This window comes from Plecotus auritus (assembly GCF_963455305.1).
Source record: "Plecotus auritus genome assembly, chromosome: 8".
Lineage (NCBI taxonomy): Eukaryota > Metazoa > Chordata > Mammalia > Chiroptera > Vespertilionidae > Plecotus > Plecotus auritus.
This window is the reverse complement of record NC_137782.1, coordinates 159,162,891-159,180,179: the sequence shown is the minus strand read 5'-3', so window position 1 is coordinate 159,180,179 and position 17,289 is coordinate 159,162,891. Positions and strand designations below refer to the sequence as shown.

The following is a 17,289-nucleotide window of genomic DNA, read 5'->3' as shown; positions in this document are numbered from 1 at the left end:
CACAGGGACCAGGACCCTTTGATTGCTGCCTCCTCCCTGGGTGCTTTCCCTTCTTCTCCTAAGTGTGGCTCACTTGCTCTTCCACTCCTTCATGTCCTCAGCCAGAGCTGTGATCTTGTGTAGAAAAGCAAAGGAAACATTGACCTCTTTCCCTTGGTCCACTATTTTATATCCCAGCGCATCACATCCATTTGTTTAAAACGTCATAATTCTTTTGCCCTCTTACTATTTCTCTCTCTCTTTTTTTTTACTGTGGAATTTTAATGTATATGCAAAGTATCTGTCATCCCATTTATAAGGTGACTCGGGGTTTGGTTTCTTCATCGTCAGCAGAATTGTGTGAGTGGGAGGCGATAGGAAAGGGACAGTTGGCTTCCTAAGTATCACCTCCTCTGTCCCCTGTTCCCTGGAGAGAGGCCTCCTGGAGGCTGACGTTGCATCACGCCCCTCACCTGCCTCTTTGCCCGCTGCACTCTCAGCGGGGTGTCCAGGCTGAGTGAGAGCTGGAGTTGGAGACACCAGACACCTCTAGACCTCAGCATGTTTCCAGCCTGTTCACACAACAGCATGGCCACACCGGTCCAGCACGGACCTCGAAGAAGCCTGACAACGCAGAGGGAGCAAGAGTGGCTTTCAGAACCTGGTGGTCTTGGCTAATTCGGCCTACAAACCAGACCACCATCGCCCCCGAAAGCCCTGCCTTTTAGAGAGCATCCTCGGTCCTTCATTCATTTGGCAACTATTTCTTCCGTGTATGCTGCGTGCCCGTCACTGTGCTCGGTGCGTTTATAAAAGCAAAGCTGACATTTTGTGTCTGAGGCCCGAAGGAAGCCTTTCTCTTTCCAACCGCTTGTCCGTTGGCTCAGGGACAGGAGCCTTAACAGACGGGAGGGCCTGCAGTTCTCTGCTCTGGGCTTTTTCCTATTGCCAACGGGGATTCTGTGGTCCTAACAGGGAATGAAAAAGTCAGAGCCGAACAGCAGGAGCAAACCCTAATGTCAGCTATGGACTCTGGGTGACAGTGAGGTGTCACTGTTGGTTCGGCAGTTGTAACAAATGTACCACTCTGCTTCCCCAGCGTTGATAGTGAGGAAGGCTGGGGGAGGGGTGCGGTTGGGGGGCCTGGGGGAGTATGGGAACTTTCTGAGCAATTTTACTGTGAACCTAAAACTGCTCTTAAAAATAGTCTGTTTTTAAAAGTCAGGCATTTCTGGAATTACCTATTTTTCATCAGAAAAGACAAGTCATCACCTTTCATTTTAATTCTGTTTTCTATTCCTGTATTTTCCACCCCTGCTGTGGTTGTTTATTTCTCACTTTTCAAAATGAATACCCCAGACAGACCATGTGATCAGAAGCTTCTGCTCCCGCTTTCTAAACCGTTCGAACATTGATTCGCAAACAGAGCACTACAGGATTGGGAGGGGACGTATACATAATGCCCAGCCCGAACCCGGAACCCCAAAGTACGCCAAGGTCCAGGTCCTATTGTTAAACAGCTATGGAGACCCGAATCCCCAAACCTTCCTAGTACCTGCTATACACCACTGGTTCACTCATGCACTTGAAAGGGAAGGCATACTTGCCAGGGCCAGCCTGACAGGTTGAACCGGGCTGAGGTAGGGAGGTGGGAATTGAGAAAAGAAAGAAAGACAGGAAAGCGGGATCGGGAGGACTACAGGTCATGGAGAGACTGCAGCAAGTTTATTAACTGCGTAATGCCTTTTATACACAAAACACTGAATAGGAGGTCTGTCAAGAGGAATGTATTCTTTGTTCCTCTTAATCTCTAAGGGAGAGACAGAGCAGAAGGACAAATTCTCAGTACAGCAAATCTCAGTAAATAGTTACAGACTTCTTGGTAAGCTATGAAAGGTTGCTCTCATTCTACTGATAACCGCCATCCAAACAAGCCTGGGAAAGCTGTGTGGGTAGGGGACAGCCTTGCTAGTCCCTTCAGGTGCAAGGAACTTGTCAGCTTACACCCGGTCTCCAACACATACTGAACGCAGGTGGCCAGGATGGCTGGCTTTGTGATGCTTCCTGAGAACAGTGATAACAGAAAGACTGAAAGAGGTTGGGTTCAAACTCTCAAGCCACTTTTGTGTTCATCGGGGAAACCAGAAAACGCAGTCGAGGCAACTTTGGCCAAATCAAAGAAACAAAAGCAAACTGGGAGCAAGCGTGGTTTTGTTTTCAGGCTTTTAGGTAGGTACATTTTCTACAAACAGTGGAGAAAGTATAAAACCATTCCTGGCCAAGCTCCAAGGCAGTTGGCGGCTCTGGGGCACGGAGATGGAACTCCAGATCTATCACCAAAGAGAAAACATTTTTGAAAACGATTTAGCCAAGTAGGACATCGAAGTACCTGACACAATACTATATTACATCTGGCTGCTTGGCCCCAGGATTTTTACGTTTTTTAGTAGTTTGGGGGTTGGAAACTGAAAACCCTAGTAAGAGAATGCGGCCTGAGTGTTTCTGACGTTTCTAAAGAAAGGGAATTTAGGTTAACAATCGGATTCTTTCTCTCCCATGTGTAACAAGAATAAGGGTCGTACAACATTCCAGGTAAGGAAGGGAAGTGGCTTCCCACTGGAAAGGCTACTGTTCTTCATACTCATTCCTTCTGTGAACGCACTTCTACAGAAGTGAGTGAAAATGGATGTTTAAATCATTAGGGAGAGAGCTGAGGAAATTTTGCTGGAATAAGCTGCTTTTGGACCTGGAATACATATTTTCCATGCATTGTATGATTGTCTTCCATATAGCAACATTTGTATTTTAAAAAAAGGTGCATAATCGTAGCAAAGAAATTCAAGAGCTCTTCCTAAGCCTTGTATCACTGCTGACCTTCTAGAACCCCCGAGCTATGAAAAAATCAGCTCTTCATAGAAGGAGAAGTAAACACTTTCTTGCAGCCAAAACACAGACATGAGACTTCCAGAAAGTGAAGTCTGCGATTAGGCAAGCCACCCTCCCACTTCCCTCTGCCACCCAGCTCAGGTCCGGGAACCCGGCTTCCGGCATCTGTTAGGGTGAGTCTTTCGATGTCATCAACAACCTGAATACTTGATAGGTCATGGAAGGTTGTAAGTAGTGGTTTTATATATAATGCTTAATATATTGATTCCCAAATCAGTTACTTGCTAAGCATCTGACTGATAGATTATGCAGTTTTCTTGGATTCCCAGTGTAAGTGGACTGCAGATACTTAATATATATCTGATTTCATGACTTTATTAAAAGCTATAGCAATAATAATAATAGAGTTCTTGCCCAGCCAATGTTGCTCAGTGGTTGAGTGTCAACCCATTAAATAGGAGGTCACAGTTCAGCTTTGGTCAGGGCACATGCCAGGGTTGTGGGCTTGGTCCCCAGTAGGGGTCATGCATGAGGCAGCCGATCAATGATTCTCTCTCATCATTGATGTTTCTTCTCTCCATCTCTGTTCCTCTCTGAAATCAATAAAAATATTTTTTAAAATGTTTCACCTCATCATCTGAATCCTCCTTATTCCTGCCCCCTCCCCAGGCCTTCACCACAGGATGTGTCCATGGATTATGCATACATGCACATACATTCTTTGGTTAATCTCTCCCCGCCCCCCTCCCCTCTGAGAATTGTCAGTCTGTTGTATGCTTCCGTGTGTCTAGATCTATTTTGTTTGTCAGTCTCTTGTTTATTCCACATATAAGTGAGATCATGTGATAGTTGTCTTTCTCTGACTGGCTTATTTCACTTGGCATAATGCTCTCTAGGTCCTTCCATGCTGTCTCAAAGGTTAAGAGAGCCTTCTTTTTTATAGCTTCATAGTATTCCATTGTGTAAATGTACCATAGCTTTTTTATCCACTCATCTACTGATGGGCACTCAGGCTGTTTCCAGATCTTAGCTATTGTAAATTGTGCTGCCATAAACATAGGGATGCATACATTCTTTCTGATTGGTGTTTCGGTTTTCTTAGGATACCAGTGGGATTCCTAGAAGTGGGATCACTAGGTCAAATGGCAGTTCCATATTTAATGTTTTGATGAAACTCCACACTGTTTTCCATAGAGGTTGTACCAGTCTGCATTCCCACCTGCAGTATACTAGCCACTTTTAAACTCAAACTGTATCCAAAGTCCATCAGAATACAATACATTGACTCGTTTATACATAATTGGCTTTAATTCTTACCCTTCATTTTCCCCAAAAGTTTCATATGACTTACTGTCCCCATTCACCCCCTCAATATTTCAAGTTTTAAAATGTTTTATATATCTGTTGCCAATAAACTGATGGCTAAGGCCTATGTTTGTTTGCATTTAAGCATTGGAGTTATTTCTAGAGGTACACTGTTTCCTGTGGTTTCAAAACTGATCTTTCTTGGACTCTTATTTGAATACGGAAAAAGAAAAATTAGAATAGTGAAAAAAAAGGGAATATTTTGGCTGATTTGATATTGCCTCTGGGGCCTGAGTGTCAAAAAGATGAATCTGGGGTTTGATATGTTTGGCCCATGCCTAGGGCTTTCTCCCAGTCCTCATTGGCAGCACCTCCCGGTGTAAGAAAGACTATACGGAAAGAGCAAGTGTGCAGCCTGGCTCTGACGTTAGACAAAGGTGTTTATTTTTAAGCAAATCGTGGGTGTAAAAATATAAAACTATTAAATTAATGCAAAGATGATCCAGGTGGCTATAAATAAATATCAGACAAATCGCAGTGCATTTAAAAAACTTCTACAGTGTAAACACACACATGTATATTTCACACATACTGTTTTTTTGCCAGTAGTAATTATGGTAGGAGAAATATGCCGTGAAGTTCAGGATATTTTCCATGAATATCTAAAGAACTTTTTCTGAATGGCATAGGATTTATTTATACTGAATAATTTATTCAAATAGTCTTCTTTTTGTGATAGTCCGTTATATAGTAACATTAAGTTTTTTTTTTTTAACTTTCAAGAGTAGAAATACTTTTTTAAAGTTTTCTTCTCATTTCTTTAGATTTTTAGAAATGTTTCTTTTCTGTAGCAAATTCAAATCCTTTAATATACGTTTTCCATTTTCATGTAGTATTCTGTCAATCCCTACTGGGAAGAAATAGGAAGAAAATGGCTTTTTAAATTCAGAAATCCACTTGGATTCTCTTTTTCTCCAAAGAAGCATAGATGGCTTCATGTGTTTACAGGTTTGGCTTTTGTGAAAAGAAAGAGGTATCTTGCTTCTCATTAAAAATATACTACTTTTCAACTTAATTTGGAATTTTTCCTTTAGGTGTCACAGATATTCAGGCTCCGATTTTACCCTAAAATATCCAGGTTTTATTGTAATTGAACAAACCTCTGCCACAGGCAGTGTCCTCCTTACTCACCCTCCAGGCTCTGCCCCCTGTCCTTGTTCTCCCAGTGGGAAGCGTCCCGCCAGCCCAGGGCTAACCTGTCGAAGGACACAGGTGCCCTTCCCAGCGCCAGGACCTGAGCTTTCTGAGCTCCCTCCCTGAGCAAAACTGGGCCAGCACTTGCCCCATTTTCTTGACCTTTCACTGCCTGCGCTTGTTAAGACAGTTGAAAATGTAAAGGCCAAAATACTCTTCTTGGAATTTTCTGAAAGCAGTTAATCTACAATGATTTTGTTCCTAAAGACTTTCATCCTCGGGCTTATTTCAGATGAGAGAGGATCTTCGTCTGTACACTTACCCCCTTCCTTGTCTTCAAAAGCCTATTGGAAATGAGAACTGAAGACTTGATTTAAATAGTTGAAAAATTCTTAGGACTTTTTGGGGTGTTCAAAAAAATTACAAAATTTAAAAACTCGATTTTAGATTTTATCCTCACATAAAGGAGCATTTACTAGCCGTGTTTACTTTCATTTTTTAAAAAATATGTTTTATTGATTTTTTACAGAGAGGAAGGGAGAGGATAGAGAGTTAGAAACATCGATGAGAGAGAAACATCAATCAGCTGCCTCCTGTACACCCCGCACTGGGGATGTGCCTGCAACCAAGGTACATGCCCTTGACCGGAATCGAACCTGGGACCCCCCCCCTCCCCCCCCCCCCCCCCCCGGTCCACAGGCCGATGCTCTATCCACTGACTGAGCCAAACCAGTTAGGGCCGTGTTTACTTTAAAACGTAGGAAAGGCATGTGGATGAGGAAGGTACTGGGAACCCACTGTTGGGGGTTCAGGTGACTCCAGGGACAGAGCCAGCGAGGACCTGGGGAGTTGCATCAATCTAGATCTAGACCTTGTGTCTCATCATTAATGCTTAACAACAAATATGACCTCCCCTTCAAACATTCAACATCTTCCCTTCTCCATTATCTGTTTAAATAGTCACAATTCCTAACCCTATCACATCCTAGAACATTAGATTTCAGTCCGTTTTGTATACATGGCAGTGCTGTTATGATTTCAAGAAAATTATTAAAAATTTTATTTCTTAATATCTTTCCATCACCTTTTACAAAACAATAGCATGTTTGGGACGGAGTATTCAAAATAATACCCTTGGCTTGCAGTGGGTCATACAGAAATGCAATTAAATTTTAAGGAAAGATGTATTGAGTTACATATGGTCTCTTATTTTCACCTGCATTGCTATTTTTATTTACCAAAAAAAAAAAACACAAAAAACAAAAAAAAAACAGAAAATAGCTTGATTTTATTCTTCACTCAGAGGAAATTCTTTCAGAGTGTTTGTATGGCTTACAATGGATCGATAGGGAATAATGGTCAGGATTGCTACTCAGAGTCCTTAATATTTTAGTCTAATATATATCCCTCTTACCAATGGGAAGAAGAAAGAGAGAACAGTGCATGAAAGGGAAATAAAATGCACCAAAAGTTAAGTTTGGGACCTGAAACACAATGGCCCAAGATCTGCTTCCACATAATAAAGAGTGAAAAACTATGAAGCACTTACCTGTATACAGTAGAAAAGTCAATCTTCAGTTAGAAAACATTTATAACTGGAAATTTACCATTTGTGTTGAGGGAGGGATTTGGTCCAAAGTGTGTTTATTTTTTATTCAACAGAATCTTTTAATTTAATGTTCAGAAGATTGTACTTTTGGCCTGTGTGTCCAGAGTTTTTGAAACTAAACAAATATAGCTTTGTATGCAAAAAAAATAAAAAAAAAATCCTTGGCTAGATTAAAAAGAATTTAAGTTGTTTTTTTTTTGTCTTGGCGATTTTGATTTTGTTGGTTGCTTGGTTTCAGTTGCAGTTACAAATGTTGAGAATTGCTATGGTTTTCAATCTTAAAATATGTGTATGCTATTAATAATAATTGGAAGCATTTCTCTTATATAAGTTTTATCCTTTCAAGCAAAGTAAACTTTTTCAAAGATCAAGAGTATGATTCGAATATATTTTAGTACAATTGTCTAGGAAATATTTATGTGGGTACATCAGGTAGGCAATTGGATTAAGTTAGATTTAGTGCTTGGACGAGAAGTTTAGGTTGGAGATACAACTGGGAGTGGTCAGCTGTAGGTGGCAGTGGGAGTTATTAGAATGAATGAGGCCACTAAGAGACATCATAAAATGAGAAGAAAAGAGGGCCTAGGACTAGACACCATGAAACTTCAAAATCTAGTGGTCAAGTAAAAGAGATTAAGGATTAAGAGGAAACCCAGGAGCATATAGCCCCTTGGATCCCAGGGATAGAGGGTCCCCCTAGAAAAGCAAGTACCTTGAGAAGCTATGTGTGGATGAGCTCCATAAGGCATGTGGTAAGGGTTTTATACTATTATCCATGGAGAAAACCTGCAGAAGTCTAAGGGGGAATTATTTGGTTGGACTGTTTCCATGGTAAATCATTCTCTCATTATGGAGAATGGCATTGGAGTGGCAGTGAGTGGCTGGAAGCACTATACCCAGATGAAAGGCCATTGTAGGAATTCTGGTGAGAGCTGGTGAGGCCCTGAATAAGGATGGTGGGGAGGGGAGAGATTGGAGATAGAACCAAGAGATAAAATTAGAGGAGCATGATGATGGGGTGCAAGGAGATCATTGAGGATGGCTCATGTTTTTGGATACGATGACTAGGATGATGCTTGTGATTTTAGGGGGGTTTTCATTAGGATTTTATGAATGGCGAATATACATTGTCCACATGATGTTAATTAAATCAAAGCAAAGTTTTAGTTTAGTTTCTCTAGAACCTCTAGCTGTTTCCAGAAACCAAATGGGAGGCTGCTCCTGGTGGTTGTTACAGGGTAATTTAAGTAAATCTTTTAAAAGTAGTGAATTTCAAGGCTGAATTAAAAAAAAAATTACTCATTGGGCAGCCTTGATTTCTAGAATTTATGTGCTAGAAAGTTGGACTTGAAATAACTTTCTTACCTCTGTCATTTCTGTTGCTTATCTTAGGTTGCTAGCTTTCAAAACATACTTGTGACCATTGAGGTCCCCAGGGTTTCCCACCTTCTCTGTCAGGCAACAGCATGGCAGTCAAACTCTGCACAGGGACATGGCTTTTTCTGCCTCCTGGCTCGTCCCCGTTTCCCAGAATGGAGTTATTTTCCATAACACAGAAAGCCCATATTCTTCAGCCTGACCGATGTTGCCAGACCTCAGTGGACTGTTTCTTAAAGGCTCTTTCCATATCCTATTGTATTGTCTGGACCATCTCCAAATCCAGTTTTTAATTTCCTATTGGCTAAATTTTATTTTCTTCTTTAGGCCTCGCACTCATCTTCCATTTAATCCTGGCTTCTCCTCCTTTGCTGGGAGAGAGGCCTTAATCTCTCTTGGGCCAGCAGCCATGCCATTTAAAAATTCCTCTGGGCAGCGATTCAGCTGGTCTAACATTGTTCAGTCCCACTTCTTGGCTGGGACTTACTGTCTCCCGTCTGCTTCCGTTCCTTTCAGTAAGGAGCATGAGGGCGGCATTTTTCCTGAAGCAAGAACCCTACTCCCTTCCAATGTAAGCCCCTTTTCTTTGGCTCTATTTCCCTAAGGTTCTGGCACTAACTGTGTAACCAATTCCAGTTGGTCAAGAGGGCCCTGGGCTAACGTGATGGATCGTTTCCTTTTCGTGAAAAGATCCAGAGAACATCAGTGCTAACTTGGTCCTGGGACCTCCTGCGGCTTCTACACCCTTATTGCCCAATGGGCCTTTCTTCCATGGGTCTCCTAGGAAAATCTCATCTTCAGCACAACTATACCTCGGATATTTCAATTTCCAGCATGATGATACTTGATGACGAAGACTTGTTTCAAGATGAGATGGGAGTACTTGATTCAAACTGCAAGTCAATACGCGATACATCAAGGAGTGTGCTCTCCGACTCCCATCTCTGTCGTGAACAAACTCCAGTGCACTTGTTGGGCTCACAGTTTGGTTAGTTCCATTCACCCTCTTGGACGGACCTTGTATAGCCATCGCCACGGTGGGAGGCAAGACGTGATGGATGGAGCTACAAACTCGGATTCCTAAGATTGTTCCTACACTGGGCTCCGTTGCGTTGCCAGCTCTGCCACTAACTGCTTGCATAATCTTGAGGCAAGTCACTTCCCCTCTCTAGGCCTCAGTGTTCTGGTTCTTAAAATGAAGGGTTTCAAACCCAGTAATCTGCAAGTCCCCTCAAGTTGAGATGAACCGTATCATTCATCTGAAAATGTTTTGATGACAGGAAGGCTTTTTCTTCCGAGCCATGCAAGAACTGTGGCGATTTTTCTGTGAACGATCCATTTGCTAACAATGGGGCTCTGTGCCATCACCCCCCTCTCTGGAGTTCCCTGGAAGCAGACAGGAGACTCAGCACTGAGCTAAGTAGATATGTCTTGCTCAGAATAGGAAAAAGAAAATCAAAAGAGATGGACATGCTAAGGAAGTACAAAGGAGAAGCACCTTTGTCTTAAAACACACACACACACACACACACACACACACAAAGAAAAACAAAACAAAACAAAAACAACAACAAACTGAGGAATGCAACTGAGAGAAGGAAAACCAAATCATTTAACTGAAAAATAAAAAAGGCACACAAATACTCCTTTCTCCCCATACACATACTTCTCTGTACATAATTCAGAGAATCTAATGGATTGTTGAGGCCTTTGAACATAGTTGTAATTTTTTGATGAGTAAGCTTTACCTGACCCCAGTCCCTTTTAGAAAATCATGCCTCCTTTGCATACTTTTACCCTTTTTCATAGTTCACCTTACTTAAGCAAGAGGGTGATACCAAGTGTCTAACCCTAAGTCTTTATTTGAGAATTGAGGGAAAATGGTTAGAGTTCTGCTTTTTGTGGAGAATCCCTGATAACAGTCAGCAGGTTTTGGCCTGGTCGGTGTGGCTCAGTGGTTGAGCATCAACCCATGAACCTGGAGGTCATGTTTCAGTTCTTGGTGAGGGCACGCGCCCAAGTTGAGGGCTCTATCCCCAGTAGGGCATGTGCAGGAGGTGTTTTTATCTCTCTATCCCTCTCCTTTCTTTTCTTTAAAATTAATTTAAAAAATATATATATATTTAAAAGTAATATAATAGGTTTTGAAAAACTTTTCATCCAGTGAGAAAAGATACTAAATAAAAAGCGTATGGATGAGAAAAATGGATCTACCAAACAGGTCAGTGCCTCAAAGTGTGGGCCTGTAGGTCACTGACAACACTGCTACTTTAAAAATGAGCTCCTGCTAGTTCCAGATGCCCAGGAAGGACTCTGCTTTATTTTCCTTTCTGGCATTTATATAATGTAGTTATTGGAGAATTCACATCAATGATCCACTCTCCTTGGTCTGTGTAATTCTTTATTGAATTCATTTCCATTGAAGCAGTAATATTTATATCTGCTTTGTTCAGTCAGGTATTAATAGCAAAATCTTGCATGAGGAATCAGCAATTCTTACAGCAGTGTACCTAATTCATTTGCGTTGCCAGCCGAGAGATAGCTGGATAATCACTTTTTCATCACTCATGTGGGCAGTATGACTGGTGATAATACCACGCAGGGTTCTTACAGATGCCTTAGCAAAATTGGTAATGTCATAGACTCATTCTTCATTAAGTGAAAAGACAAGCTGTGGTAGTTGGATCTTTCAAAATTGAGTTTCATATTCAGAATTCAACTTCAGCCAAAACAGATGGCTTTCACTGGTCCATTTCTGAAACCTGCATCTTGATAGGGCTTCAATTTTTATATAATCAAAAATCTTAACATTTAGCTTTATGTTTATAGAGTTCATCTTAACTGTAGCAGTTCTTCTAAGTCTCTTTATAGACAGAACTAACAATGGAAAAATATCTGAGAGAGCTCACATCAAAGAAAAATCTAATGAAATCGTGTGTTTTTTTACTACGGATCATTAGTCAGAGAAGTGAAACAAATGTTGTCTTCTTATTAAAGCTATTACCTCACCTCATTGTTGAAAACATGAAACTGCTGAGAGTGACAGTTTATCATTTTTATAAAATATTAGTTGTTGAAGAGTGAGTCTCCAGCAGGCATTCCACATTATTTTTTCCTATTCACTCAAATCCAAAATATTGCTCATCTAAACTTCATTAATCACTGTTACAGTAAGTCTGAGACTGCAAGACGCCCAGTAATTCATAACTGTCTCAGGACTTCCTCACCTTAAGGTCGGTCATTCAGTTCCTGAGCTGGCGATCAGTAACACGAAAGCACCGTCTGCTATAACAGCATGGAATTAATAAAAAGGAAAGCAAGAGATTTTATTTCAAGAATCTGTCGGAAAAGCAACCAGGTTTCTAGCACTGCTGCTTCTTTGCCATCCATCACCTCATTTTTGGAGGGGAATAAGGTGCTGGTGAGGTTCCCCACCCCAAAAAGTAGCCCTGATAAGCACAGCAATGGCACAACATGTTCTGGGAGCAGAGAGGAGGGGCCCTGAAATCTGCAATCGGAGGAGCTATGGGAGGTGCCACATAAGAAGTGGCTCTTGGATCGACTCCTGAAAAGCCAGGAGGAGCTTTGAGCAAAGCAGGTATGGGGCGGGTTTCTAGTGGAGGAAGGAGTGTGCACCAAGTCAGCGAGAGATTGAAGACCATGGGGTCTTCAAAGAACTCTGCTGGTGGAGATGGAGCGTTTATTGGGAAGGAGGCTGGCTGAGAAAGGTGGCCAGACCGGCAGCCAGGAGCCGGCTGATGAAGGGCGCTCTGTGCTCTGCGAAGGAGCATGCTTGGTATCCCCCAGCCAAGAGGAGATACTGAACATTCTGAGCAAGAGAATGTCACTGACAGGGTTGCAGTTTGGTAGAGAAAGGATTAGAGGGAGGGAGGCAAGACTGGAGATTAAAAAAAACAATTAGTGTGAGCATCAGGAAAGTTAGATAAAAGGGTGTGACAGGAGGCATGGGGGAGGAGGAGCAAGAGAAGGGTGACTAAGGTTCCTGGCTTGGGTGACTAGTTGGATTCTCTGCTGAAGGGGATGTAGGAGAAATGGAGGAGATGTGAGGCGGGAGTGGCAATAAGTTCATTTATTATGAGCGTGTCCAATAGTTATTAGATAAATATCTCTAACACATGGAGGTGGACCCTGGAGGAAGGCTGGGAAATCAGCATAAAAATGGTAAAGGAAGCATTTCTGAGATTCTTTCCAACCCTTATGTCCTGTAGTTCAACGAGTAGTGTAATCTCCTGACAAATGTCCATCTCAGGAAGTCTTAAATTAGCAGTGGCCTGTGTTAAGTGATTTGATGACACGTGCAGTTACTCCTTTCATGGTTGTGATCAGTAAATAGCTGTAATCCCAGCCTCATGCTGGCATTGAAAATCTCTCAGAACAAATTTATGGAGTGTCTTCTTTGTGTTTGATAAAGGCAAAAAAAAAAGCGGGGGGGAAGGCTAAGAGATGCAAGATTTCTCACTAAGGTCAGGAAGTACAGTTTAGGAGGAAGACAGTGTAGTTTAGTAGGTTTCAGACTTGATAAGTTTGACGTTACAACAGAAGATCAAATGGATAAATGGATGACTTTGAATATGAAGGATCCTGGCTGGAGAGAAGGAGTTGGGATTCATTCTGAGGACCTTGGTCTTTGCAGTTGGGAGGGTGTGGAAAAGGCAGAGAGGGGAGGACTGAGGCTTGAGACCTGGCAGGCGCCACCTTCATTCAGGCTGTGCCAAATGAGGGCCAGCCATAGTGGTTACAGGTAGAATAAGAAAAATAGTCTGTCCGGTTATGAAAAGAGAGAGTAAAGGAGGGGATGTTGACCAGACGTGGAAGTCAAGGGTGATGGTGACTGATTGACAAATGATCATGGGATTTAATGATGGGTCTGTCGATGGGTTTTCTGAGGGTTTTTGAGATATAGAGTCAGGAAGTGAGTTATTAAAGACTAGGAGGAATAGTAATAGTAATAATAACAGTTGACACGTATTGGATGCTTCCTATGCTACATGCCAGGCAGTGTTCTAAAAGTAACATTTTATGTGTGTTATTGTGTTTAATCATCACAGTGATTCTAGAAACACACTCATATTATTGTTATTAGTATTAGTATCGTTGCTATTATTTTATTTACTAATAAGCTATATTAGGAAATAAAGGCAATGATTGTAGACAGTTTTGTGGGGTTTATTTTTGTAGACATATTACAGTGGTAGAAAGAATGGAAAAGCACAGTGGGTAACATCATGGTCAAGCTTTTCCAAGGCAGTGAAGGAAGGGGATGGGTGGTGGGGGGGGTTGTATAGTGGGAGATGCTGAGCAGGTTGGACTCCTGGGAAAAGGGTGGGGCTGGGAGGAAGGCCCTAGCCTTGAATGTCTTCTTTGAATTGGGAAAATTAAGAAAACTCTGATGCAGTCACTCATATTTTGCAATTCAAAAAGTGAGACAGTCTCTGAACTTGATGGTGTCAGTGTTGGAACATCAGGAAGGGAAGTGAGACAGCTGCCGAAAGCGCTGAATTTTTCCTTAGAAAATTTCTTGGACTCGGCTTAAAAAAATTAAAACAAGAAAAGCTCAATTTTATTAACATTAACTCTCGAAAACCAAATTCTGTCAAGTGCAATTTAACCAAACCATCATTTTCTTTATCATTTGTTTTCTTGTTTCATTATTTGAACATAAAAGCACTTTCTACCAGATTTGGATACAGTCATTGCACTTTCTTAATTATTTCTCCCAAAACCTGTATTTTGGGACTGTGAGGTCCAGAGGTGGACAGGACAGAAGGAAGTGCACAGTAAACAGGAGGACAGAAATGAAAAAATGGCAGGGAAGCTTAAGAAGAAGATAAAGAAGAACTCTATCTGAAAGTCCTTTTGTGACTTTGTCATTGAGACTTCACTTTTATGAGAACATTTTTATTAATGGGGGGCGGGGAGAGGCCCAGGACCACTGTCTGTCATAAAGTTTATACAGAACAACATGGGTTTACAGGTTTGGCCTCTGGTTGGCCAGGTGGAGCAGCATTGACATTGAGGACCTTGAGTGGCTATGACTTGGTGACAGGAAATCTCTCCTTGTGAATAATTGGGTCTGGCTGGCTACACTGCTGAACTCATCAGATTCTCTGTCCCTTCCCACTCCCTCTTTTCTGCTCTCCTTCCCTCTTCCTCCTCACTTCCCCTCTCTCTTCTCTCCTTCCCCTCTGCTTTCTGCCTCTCCTCCCCTCCCCCTCCTTCTTCTCTCCCCCTTCTTGGGAATACTGGTTAGACTTGATCAAGGTCATCCATGGAGTTGAGTAACCATTGCCCAGGCAGGCCACTGCTTCTTTCAGTCCCCAACTCTGCAAATAGAACGGTTTAGTGTTTACCACAATCAAAACAGGTGGCAGTACCTTCCCATATGTCCCCTGTAGAGAGAGAGAGAGTATTCTCCTTCAAAATAAAGAATTAAAAGCCTTGAGAAAATAACTGAGCGTGACCATCGCAGCCGTTGTTTCCGTTCGAAAACATTTCCTGAGAAAAAGTAAATGTTTTCTCCTAGAACCCAGTGTTTTGTCTAGTAAGACATTTCCATCAAAACATTTTATTGCTGTGTAAAATGTTTTTCAAGTTCATCCTGTGTAACCATGATCATCTCATACTAACCGGGGTGTGGAAGCACCTGTGTACCCATTCCTACCTGGTGTCTGTCAGTCTGTGTTTTGTGTCTTTTTTGCAGATATTGATGAGTGTGTAAACAACACTGTCTGTGACAGGCACGGGTTTTGTGACAATACGGCCGGCTCCTTCCGCTGCCTCTGTTATCAGGGCTTTCAGGCCCCGCAGGATGGGCAAGGGTGTGTGGGTGAGTTTTTAGATTATTTTCCCCCCAACACGTTTTCTATCTCCACGTGGAAAAGAAACCAAAGCCATCAACAACAGGAGAGACGATCAGCAAGGTAATCAGACAGAATTTCATCACGATTTGATGTTGTCACACAATGTGGGGATGTACGAAAAGGTCCCCTGGCTTCTGAAATGGTTAGGGACGTTAAGAAGTATAGACGTGTAACTTTGAATTTAGACGTAGAGCAGGGAGAACATGTGTTTAAGCTCTTAGCTGAGTGTGCAGAACTCTCAGGCCCCTCCTGCACAGGAAGCAGCGTCTGGTGTGGGGAGAGCTTGTCTGTCTGCCCTGGGCACCTCCTCAGGCAGTGCCTGTAAAGGAGAGGTGTTGGCAGGAGTTTCCGTTTCCAGGAAGGACACCCAGGAGCAATGCATTGGATTGGGCAACTGCATTTCTTCGCTCCTCTGATGAACGTGGCGAAGGAATCTTGAATGTCATCAGATGTCCTAGGATATGGCCCAGCACGTGCCCAGGAGAAGAGGGGGTGTTGCATTTCATTTTCTGACCAGCTATGATTTCTTTAAATCAAATTCATTATGAAGCATGTTTATAACAGAGCAATTGAATGGGAAAGAGAAGAAAGGTTCTTCCATTAAAAACTTCCCAGATAGCCAGGCCTTTTCTTGATTCTTCTTAATTAAGAAAAAGAGCTCTGTTCATTCTGTGACAAATTTGCAATGAAAGCATTCATTCAGGTCCCATCCAGATCTAACTGGGAAGACAAAACCTAGGCATCTGGAAATTTAATGAAAAAAATCACTTGACTAATAACCACTTTTGAGGTAACGCTGTCATCCTCGCTACTTCCAGTTGCTGCTTTAGTCTCCATTGCCTGAAATACAAGCGGCGAAAGTCATCTGACACTCACTAAATACTGTGACTAAACAGGTCATGTGACCTGACCCCCACTTACCTTCTCAGCCTCACCTTGTCTCCCCTCACCTTTTACGCTCCAGCCACGTGAAACTGCTGCGCTTGCGCCGTTCCTTGGCTGTTGTTCGCTCACTCTGTTGAGCATGTCCTCCCAACCTCCCCTTCCCAGAGCCTGCACTCACTCCACTCGTTGCCAGAGCTGGAGGTGAGATGCCCTCTTCTCCCAGACACCACCCCTGTCCCACCTCTCCCTCTCAAACGGAGCTGTGACCCTCCTCCTGCTTCCAGAATACCTTGAGCCATTTCTGTTGCCGAACTGATACCCTTTGGGGGGGAATAATTTAATCACACGTGTGCTGCCTGCAGCTGCCTTCTCCAAGGCAGCGAGTGCCGAGTGATGGAGAACTTTCTCCCCCGGCTGGACCTCAGGTTTGGCCTGTCATGGGTGCTCAGTAAATGTTGTTTAACTGTCCCTTAGTGGGATCTCAAGCCACTGACTTCACACAGCTCTCAAACCCCAGGTGAGTGTCCATTTCCAGGCAGCCAGATGAATTCACTGAGCCCGTGTCGATGTTTCATTGTGGCACGCAAAACGCCACCCTTAGTAAAGAAATCGTTTTTGTCATCTTAGGGAACTCAACAGGTGTCCTTTTGTCTGTTTATGCATTCCTTCAGAAATACTAACTGAGCACCTATTCTGTGCAACTCACCACACTGCTGTTCTGTAGGATTTAAGGGATGAATCAGCCTTGATACCAACCTTTGGCCATGCTGTTTCTTCCACTAGGACCCTGACTGCCTCCCCCCACCTCCACCCCTTCTTATCATCACCTCTCATCCTTCAGATAGAGCTCCCTTCCAACCATTTCCCTGACCCACCCCTGCACCGAAGGCCCACTGTCTTGTGCTTTCATAGCGCTCTGTTCTGTTTGTGCTTGGCACTTACCACAGCCTACATGCTTATCTGATTCACTTCCCTGACTTGACCATAAGCTTCATGAAGTCAGGAGTTGGGTCGCCTGACTCATGATTTTTTCCCCCAGTGCCTGGGCCCCTAGAAGTCAACTAGGAAATATTTTTGGGTTCAATGAATGCAACCTGATGGGGGAGATTTCAGTAGCCCTGTAAATAACACCAGTTGGAAAGTCCAAAGTTCCATTGGACATTTACCTAAAAC

The 17,289-nt window shown here is 42.7% G+C and overlaps 1 protein-coding gene across 6 annotated transcripts in view; it reads left to right on the top strand.

The window, feature by feature from the left end:
- The window catches only part of LTBP1 (latent transforming growth factor beta binding protein 1), a gene marked incomplete at its 5' end in the record, with an annotated part of 356,935 nt that overhangs the window by 295,632 nt on the left and 44,014 nt on the right, over nt 1–17,289 (top strand). For 5 of the 6 annotated variants that reach the window (XM_080684179.1, XM_080684177.1, XM_080684178.1 and 2 more), the window contains one exon: nt 15,072–15,197. The exons of the other annotated variant lie outside the window; for it this stretch is intronic. In XM_080684179.1, the coding sequence (XP_080540305.1) occupies nt 15,072–15,197 (126 nt within the window). The remainder of the gene's footprint in view (nt 1–15,071; nt 15,198–17,289) is intronic. 6 annotated transcript variants of the gene reach the window in all.